Here is a 9825-nt window from a genome sequence, read left to right as displayed (position 1 = left end):
AAAAGGAACAGTTTTATCACAAATCTGACACTGCTGATTTGTGTGGCATTTCCCTTTCCTGTGGAGCCTGAGATTTTTTTTTCCTCATCCTCTTGTGAAATATGGCTTCAAATTCATGCTATGAATAAAAGAATCCATTATTCTGCAAGACCTCAGACAACACACTCAGCTCTGCTACTCTTGTTCCACAACAGACATGTGCCCTGAGAATTAGGTGATTCAGAGCTGGTTTCTGTAAGATGACTCAAGATTACGAATCTCTATCAGCTGGGAGATGTTGGCTCCACATGAAACTCCACAATGCTGTCACTGGGTAATTTCTATGACCCATGCTTTCTATCTTAAACTGTCTGGTGGGATCATGTGTTGAAATCAGAGTTTTCTGCTAAACTTGGTTGGACTTTTAAATTCATGGAGGCAATGGCTGTTCATATTATCCCCTATACTTTAGAGATGTGTAAATTTTGAGCCATCAGATACCCACTTAGGGATAGTATGTTAATTAAAAAGGCAGAACTAAAACCTTGGCAGAGACCAGGTACCTGGCAAATGATAGATAGATAGATAGATAGATAGATAGATAGATAGATAGATAGATAGCAGATAGACAATTCAAACATTTTTCTATGTGTTTTTAATCTGCTGTGACATTTCTTCATCATCATGTTGAAATGAATTCAGAGAAAATTGCCTTTCCTTCATTCTCCTCTATCTTTAATTGATCTGTCCAAAACACTGAGTGTGTGCATCATAGTATGTGCTAAACTCAGTGGTACACTTATTGGCATTTATTTTGATTCTGCAAAATGATTCACAAACCATTTAATTTTTTCATTTACCCTGAATGTGGGTAATGTCAAAAGAGATAATTAGGTGTCCCTCAACAAAGTCCTGATCTTGTCACTGACCCTCTTCACAGCTTCCTTCACCTCTTTGTTGTGAAGGGAATAGATGATAGGGTTGAGGAATAGAGTTAGGAGGGCATACACTAAGGCAATAAGTTTGTCAGTGCCCTCGGGTCTGCTCCGAGGTGAACCCACATACATAGTAAAAGCAGAAGCATAGAACAGTGCAACCACTGTCATATGGGAGGAACATGTGGAGAAGGCTTTGGGTCGACTGGCAGCTGAAAGCAGCTTCAGGACAGCTGTCAGAATACCCCCATAGAGTCCCAAGATGAGGACAAAATTGCATCCAGTGGCCACACCAATCACTGCCCCATGAACCCGAGCATGCCTTGTGCCTACACATGCCAACCACATTAGAGGTGCCAGGTCACAAAAGTAATGGGCTATCCCTTTCAAGCAATATGGCAGTGAGACATGCAGGCACTAGGTCATCTGTAAAGCTAGCCACTCAAGTGGTACCTGCTAGCCATAGCTGTACCTGTCTGCTCATGAGTGCAGGGAACTGAAGACATTCATCCTTCTGTCCTTACATCTTTGCATGGTTCAAAAAGTCAGTTCTTCCCACAGGGCCTGTACCCACAATGTTTCCTCGTTGCCTCAATTCAGAGTGCAGACAGTGATTTTATTTTTGATTATTTGTTTGTTTTGTGCAGACAGTGAAATTGTTTATACTGCCAATTGCCTAGGCTACTTTGTTTCCCATCCCACTCTCTTTTGTATTAGAGGAAACCTCCACTCCATCTTCCAACATCATTTATCAGAATATTGTTCAAGTGTACTGAACTCCATGTACTTTTGTGTTCTGTCTCCATAACTCCCTAGTGTCCATCCCAACATTTGTCCAATGCTCTCTTCCAAAATCTTTAACTAATTTCAATATCTTCTTGGTCTTTCTTCAAAAATCCGGTCTGAAATATAAACACATAGCCAGACCAGATTCTAGAAATTAAACCAACTCACTTTCTAACTAAGTTCCATCTGCCTGAGAAAAGGTGAACTTCATTTTGTTTCTTCCCCTTCAAATCTGTGTCCTCACCCACTCCTACGTTGGTAGGTTCAGGGACTATATTTCCTCTTACAACATTTTACAATGTGTCCTAATGAAAGATTTCATGAGTTGAAAATTTCACATATTATCGAAACAACTAGTTAATTATCTATACAATAAGCATGGAAATCTTGCAATTTTCATATGATGGAATACAATAAACCTAGTGGACTTCAAGTCAATTCAGCACAGCATTAATCCTCTGTGTGACCCTCTTAAAAGCCTCTTTGACTTCCTTATTGCGAAGAGTATAAATAATTGGGTTGAAGAAAGGGGTGAGCAAAGTATATACCAAGGCAATAAGCTTGTCTCTGCCCTCAGCTCGAATCTCTGGTGGACCCACATAGACAATGAAGGCAGAGCCAAAGAACAGTGTCACTACGGTTATATGGGAGGAACAGGTGGAAAAGGCTTTTGCACGACTAGCAGCTGAAGGCAGCTTCAGCACAGCTCTCACAATACCTCCATAGAGTCCCAAGATGAAAGCAAGATTGCATGTATTGATCATGCCAATCACTGCAATATAAAGCCGAGCATGCCAGCTAGTGTCCACACATGCCAACTGCATCACTGGTGCCAGGTCACAAAAGTAATGGGCCACCTCTTTCAAGCAATAAGGTAAAGAGGCAGTGAGACCTGCAGGCACCAGGGCAGCTGAAAAACCAGCCACCCATGTAACCCCAACTAACTGTTTCTGGACCTGTCTGCTCATGAGTGCATGGTAGTGCAGTGGACGACAGATAGCAAGGTAGCGGTCCAGAGCCATGACACCTAACAGGTAGCACTCGGTCATGCCCAAGGAGTGGAAGACATACAGCTGGACAAAGCATGCAGACGAGGGGATGGGTGAATGCCCATGGAGCAGGGTGTGCAGCAAGGTGGGCACTGTGGTGCTGACATACCAGAGTTCCAGGAAGGAAAGGACACTGATAAAGAAGTACATGGGAGTGGACAGCCCTGAATCTGCCTGGACCAAGACAATGATGAACAAGTTCCCTGCCAGGGTGAGGAGATAGATGCAAAGGGTTCCAAAAACTGCAAGATGTTGCAGGGTACCAGAAGTAGTGAAACCAGCAAGGATAAAGGTCCGTGTCCAGGTGTAGTTGACATGATCCATGATTCCTGGGAATGAAAGAAAAAGGCAGTAAATAATCAGCTTTATGTTTTTCCTCTGGACAATGTTTCCCAGAGACCAAAGTATAGAACACACAAGTCAAAATCACATATTGTGTACTCAATCCATTCCATCTGCAGGATGAAAGAGGATTTGAGTACTAGTCGTCAGAAGTGGTTTCTTCAATATCTGTTGGTGACAGTGGCCACATAGAATTATTGTTCTTAATTCACAGAACAACATTTGTAGACTATGGCAGCAGTCAGGTCTAAGATTTTCTCCTCTCTGCTTTGCCAAAAAAAAAAAAAAAAGAAAGAAAAGAAAAACCCAACAAATAAAATGATAGGAAAATTCTGTCTCTCTCTCCTACCATTCGTCGTGAAGTGCTCCCATGACAATTTGAAATTATGATCCTTAGTGTATACTGGATTCAACAACTAGGATATAGTAGGAAAAGGAGACTTCCATTCATTCATTAACATCTAAGTCTTATTGGAGGTTCTCCAGGAACCCATCAAGGTTCTTATCAAAGGTTGAAAGAGAAAATGATGGACAAGAAACAAGGCTATCTTAGGAACATATCTCAAAGCTGAATACTTTTGGGAAACATGAATAATCCATTGGCTAAGAGGATGTGTTTTCTGGAAGTATTCTAATGGGAGATACACTTCAGAATACTGCAGTGGGTAGGAGAAAGGGAGAAGTACAAAGCAAAGCCCCTATGAGATGTGTCAAGAGGTGCCAAAGTAGTACAAGTAATGCCTTGTTTCAGGAGTCGTATTTCCACATTTGTCTTTACCACCAACGCAAAGTGAATCTTGATGCAAACCACCGCTTCCTCTTTGGCTGAAGTTCTGTAACTGAAGAGGTTTAAGTTACAGGTTCCCAAAGCTTCTGACATGGTGATAGCTTGTGATTCTCTAGTTATTGATTGGTGGGTACTAGGTTCCTCATGGACAGCCTTTATTAATATCTACAGAATGTCATGCTCATACTCAAATGGAAATTATTCAGAAAAGGTCAAAGCTGCCTCCTGCTGCTCTTTTTTTTTTTTTTTTTTTTTTTTTTTTTTTTTGCTGTTCTTACCTCTCCTGTGCCACCTCCAACCATTACCTCATTGCTTTGGTTACAACAGAACTAGTCTCCTTCTTCTTGGTATCACTTCTATCCCAAGACACTCCCTTATTAATAATTCATGCTCCTGGAAACAAAGCTCTCCCACAAACTCCTTAATAAATGGTCCCTGAGGTTACTATGACTAAATCTCAGTATGGATCCCTCTGGGGCAAGAAGTGAGGCCCACAGAAATGAGTCAGATGAGATGTGTCTCGCCAATGACTTACCTCTGCAATCTACTCTTTGGAGTTCTGCAGTCTAATCCAGGGATATTGCCTGTTTTGCAATGACCATATAACATGACATTAAAGAAATAATCTAGTACTCATATCTTCATTCACACATAAAGAGTAACAACTTTAGGAAAGGGGAATTGGTTTGCCCCTTTAAAATTACACTTGCCTGGAGAGTTGCCATCATTCAGCATCATTTGCCTTATCACTTAACAACCTAATCCACACAGTAGCTTTTTGTTTTATGCTGAATGACCCTATTTCTTCCTTCATACCATCACCTCATACTGAAGTGGCCATAATGGGTTCTCTGGTCCAATGTTCTGCAGATATTAATAAAGGCTGTCTGTCCATGAGGAACCTAGTACCCACCAATCAATAAGTAGAGAATCACAAGCTATCACCATGTCAGAAGCTTCGGGAACCTGTAACTTAAACCTCTTCAGTTACAGAACTTCAGCCAAAGAGGAAGCAGTGGTTTGGATCAAGATTCACTTTGAGTTGGTGGTAAAGACAAATGTGGAAATACAACTTCTGAAATAAGGCATTACTTGTACTACTTTGGCACCTCTTGACACATCTCATAGGGGCTTTGCTTTGTACTTCTCCCTTCTTCCTACCCACTGCAGTATTCTCTGGTAGTATTCCAGATTTTATTTTACTTTTAAAATTATTGATTTATCTGTATTGTATACCTGTGTACCTATTTATGTGTGCTCAAAGACCAGAGGAAGGCATCAGATCATCTGGAGCTAGAGTTACAGACAGTATGAGCAGCCAGAGATGGGTGCTGGGAGTTCCATAAGGTCTTCTGTAAGAACAGCAAGTATACTTACCTGCAGCACAATATCTCTAGTTCTCTGCTAATGCTATTCTAAACGCAGTATTCTAAATCCTCATCAATAGGATTGCTACCAGTTCTCAATAAATGTCACCACCATTTGTTCCCTGGACATCTTAATGCAATAAGTTTGTTTGTTTGTTTGTTTGTTTTTTACAAAATATTTATACTCTAATTTTCTTTAAAACTCTTTATATCAGTATCTGAACTTTTTTAAAAATTTCGTCTGAGTACTATCTCAGATTTTCATTTGGATAGATTTACAGTCCAGATGAATAACAAACTAACTGCATTTACCCACTGAGTGTGAAGCATTAAACTTGTTCATTGATCCAAAGGTACTGTCTTCTTAATGTCAATGAAAAAGACAAGGGAAGATACAGTAGTTAAGAGAAAGTAATAATGTATTCTCTTTATAATAATAAACAGGTCACATTAAGTGGAAATAAAATACACAATCCCTGACATTGAGCTTCCTGTGGAAAGCTTAGCACTGGGCACCAAGATATAATATATACATTGGTTATAACTACTAATACAGCTTCAGGATGGGCAGGGACTATAGCCTACTTCCTATGAAATATTTGACCATTCACTTGGTAAATAATTGCAACTGTCCTTCAATACAATGCTATATATTCTCCAGTCCCAAACAATCCAGTGACAACTGTTCATCTAAACTCTTAAATTAATAATGGGGCAGTCTCAGAGTGGCAAGGTTAATGCTCTAAATTTATCTTACCTTCACATCGCATTTGTTCTTCTCTATTCCTCTTAGGTCTGCGAACTCTAAGAGGAGATGTCACCCAATTTCTACATTTAATGAGATCTCTCCATTAACTGAATGGACTATGCATACCATTACCTATGTCTCTCGGCTTATTGATAATCAGATATAAACACCTGAGCATAGAAATGGTACATGCTATCTAGCATCAAGTAGAAGAGCAATGTGTAACCATTGAGTTGTAATCTAGAGCAAAGGGTGGCTTTTAAAATATTCTATTTTTTGAAAGTAAGACTGTGCATAATATGTACAAAATTTCACTGAGCCATTAGTAAACATTTTAAAAATGTCAAATGATTATAAGAAATAAGGAGTGAATAAGTGAATACTTTATAATGTTAGGAACATTATAGAAGAGTAAAAAGAAAGATTATAAGAGCCAGAGAGTGTGGATGAGTACAACAAGCATATTTTTTTCTGGACATAACAAGGCAGATATACTTAGGAACTCACATCAGTTATGACAGATTCCACTAGACTTGTTTAACATCAAGCCAGACAAAATCACAGCATGGAGAGGGGAGATGGACATGAAGTCCCTGTCTAAGCTGAGGAGCTATTGGTAACTGATAGCTTTAGGTAGGGGGAGAGTCAGTTTTCTTTAAGGATATGGGCCTCATTCATGGAAGGTCACATACCTAAGGATATTCTGGCACCCCAAGTAGGGCTTGATGGGTTTAAATTTAAAGTGGAGATAGGGGTAAAGAGGGCACAGAGTTACATTGGTAGGGAAGTGGACTATATCTGGAAGGACATGGGGTAATGGTTGAAAGAAATCAGCCTACTTAGTAGGAAACTTTCAATTAGCTAAGAATGATGAGGAAGGTATGATGAGTTCAGGGATTATAGGCTTCTATTCATCTAAATATTTGATCATGATATCCTTAAACATAACACATTAATTTAAAATCATGGCCTAATCTTTATAAAAATGATATCTTATATAGTTAAAATGTAACTGATAAATGATATGTTGTGGTCTACAGTCATTCTACAAAATAACTGAGCAAATTTGCATTCGATGTCCATAGTGCTTACTAATTGCATCTTTCTTTCCTACCTATTGTACTAGGATGAAGACAAAGTCCAAATATCCTGCATGCTGGAATGTTGGGCCTACTCCAAGGGAAGTGTGAATGATGGGTTCACTTTTAGTTGTGACCTCTTCTTGCTGTCTGTTCTAGTAAATTCATTATTCAGATCCCATCATGGGGCAAGTGGCAAAGTATTAGCAAAGATATTAAGCTTCATAGACCACATTAGATATTTATATAATGTGACTCCATTTGTAGAAATACACAGCCACTTCCTGCCAGAGATGGCCTGAGAAACTCCAGGCCATCTCCCTGAGAAAATTCCCTGCTGTACTATGTGTCTATGCAAAGGGTATGGAGAGGAGATGAAGACCTAGTAACATTATAAAAACAAAGCATATAAATGTGGTTTGTATACTTTGAAAAGCACTGTGTAAGAATATGGTATAAAGAGACAGATCCAATGAGATTAGGGGATGACACAGCTGTAAAATGAAAGACAAAGGAAGTTTGGGGTTGTGAATAGATTTGTGAAAGGCATTTTCCCCAATGGAGTTATGGGATAGTAATATAATATGTGCCACACTCATTTAATTCTTAAAGATCTGTTTATTTATTCACCTATTCATTCATTCTTCAAATATAATTAAATGAAAATCAGTGGTGTTGTATAATTGTTCCCTCAGACGTATCAGACCATGTGTGCTCCACAGCAGATATGTAAGCACCCATACCCTACTATGCATAGAGCATGAACCCCTTGGAAATGGAGGCCCGCAAAGTTAATAACCAAAGTGTTGCAAGCCACTGTATAGACAAACAACTCCCAGAAGTTCTTTTATGCTGACAGTGCAGAGAACACTTTGTTCAAATCACAATCAGTACCTATATGAAGTTAGATGCATAAGGAGAAAATGTATTAGAACCCCACACAATAGCCAACAGAACAGAGTATGTCACCCAGCACTGAAGGAAACAGCAAAGGGTTAATGATCATGTACGAATCCCCCAGTCATTTAAGGAGGATTTTGGACACTTAGCTGAGAAAGAGATGCTTCATTTGAATGCCTTAAGTATGCTGCATAACACCCCACAATGTGAGATATGTGTAAAGCCAAGCAATCTCTAATAAATAAATCCCTATTGCAGAAATGAGGGGTAAATGTTGGATAATAATCACTATGTATGTAGTTCTTTAGGTCCTATTAATATACCCACTTAACAGATTAAGAAAATTGAGGCACAGAGATTGTAGTTACATTGTGTAAGTTCACAAAGTAAGTAAATATTTGAATTAAGGTTTGACCCCATGAAGTAAATCTCCAACCACTTTTCTAATTATGACTGTGCAGTAAAAAGGTCCATTTATTTACTGGAATATTAAAGTATTCTGTTGCATATATTTTAAGAATAAGTGAGGTCAGAAAGCTGAATTTCTCCCAGTAAGTAGAAAAAAAAAAGAACAGGGAATTTGACCAATACATTGCCTTTTGTCAAATACTCAGAACATGCTCTGCTGGGCCTGTGTCATAGTTCACATTGTGATTTTGAAAGTGTCGCAATACTAGAATCGAAATGTCTTCAGGTAGAAGGAATTTGAGAAGCAATTCCTGCCAGCCACTCAGTTTTAACACATAGATGAGGCAAGGTTAGCCTGACATCTGGATAACATCTGGGTTGATTCTGGTTCTTGAAGGCAATTCCAGTAATCTTTCTTTTTCTTTTTTTTTTTTTTTTTTTNAGTCCTGTTCCAGTTTTTCTGCTTTTTTTTTTTTTTTTTTGTAAACAGACATTTCATTGTATCCTATAATAAAGGTACATGGTTTTTTTTTGTTTTTTTGTTTTTTTTTTTTTTTTTTTTTTTTTTTTTTGTAAACAGATTGCAAAAACATTCTCCAGTCAGGGGAACGGATATTCTAAAGCTTTTAAAGTTCATTTCAGGATAGATATGCTTGTAAGGTTGTTGTTCAAGCTTCGTGTAGACTAAAGGAGTATATTTTAAGTTTAAGGTCGGCCAGTTGTATGCAGCATATTTCAAACCAAGTTCGGATACAGCCTCTATTAAATTCATACACTATAACCACACAGCACACTACATATATATCATATACAATCCACATATACACATACCACATGACACACATAAACACTACACACCAAATACCACACACACACACACACACACACACACACACACACACACCACATGCAGCACACATAAACATAACTGTGTATACATAAAAGCAATAATGACCAACCCTGATGTGGGGAGCATTAAAAATTCTAAATGTTTTTATTTTTGTAGTGGGACATACATAAGAATGAGTAAAGTAACACACCTCTCCCAGTTCCTAGACTCTGTCAAGGTTTTAATTCTGTCATTCAAGTACCAATCTCTGAGTGTGTATCTGGTGACTCAGAATTCACAAATCTCTAAACCTTAGAGGTTAAAAGGAACAGCATTGTCAGGCACTGAGCAGACAATGGGGCCTGACACTGCAAATTGGTGTGGCATTTCCCTTCCCTCTGGAGCCTGAGATTTTTTTTTCTGCTCCTTCTGTGAAATATGGCTTCAAATCCATTCTATGAATAAAAGATTCCAGACAACACCCTCAACTCTGCTACCCTTGTCCTTGAAGACACTAAGTTTGCAGTTCTAGACTCTAGCCATGCACCCTAAGGGTTATGTGATTCAGAACTGGTTTCTGGAAGATGACTCAAGATTACAAGTCTCTATCAGCTGG

General features: G+C 38.8%; 1 protein-coding gene and 1 pseudogene across 1 annotated transcript; both read right to left on the bottom strand.

Moving 5' to 3' along the window:
• Positions 1-869: 869 nt before the first annotated feature.
• Positions 870-1659, bottom strand: LOC110296468 (annotated as a pseudogene).
• A 475-nt stretch (positions 1660-2134) lies between these two features.
• LOC110304834 (olfactory receptor 10C1-like) lies at positions 2135-3073 on the bottom strand. The gene has a single exon (XM_021176457.1). It carries the CDS (start codon positions 3071-3073, stop codon positions 2135-2137), a length of 939 nt encoding a protein of 312 aa, XP_021032116.1.
• Between the last annotated feature and the right edge of the window lie 6752 nt (positions 3074-9825).

Source organism: Mus caroli, chromosome 1 (assembly GCF_900094665.2).
Source record: "Mus caroli chromosome 1, CAROLI_EIJ_v1.1, whole genome shotgun sequence".
NCBI classification, from domain to species: domain Eukaryota; kingdom Metazoa; phylum Chordata; class Mammalia; order Rodentia; family Muridae; genus Mus; species Mus caroli.
Note: the sequence above shows the minus strand (reverse complement) of the source record. Positions and strands in the feature narration are given on the sequence as shown.

Coding starts and splice junctions, on each gene's coding strand:
- LOC110304834 (XM_021176457.1), bottom strand. CDS start 3,073: ATGGATCATGTCAACTACACCTGGACACGGACCTTTATCCTTGCTGGT.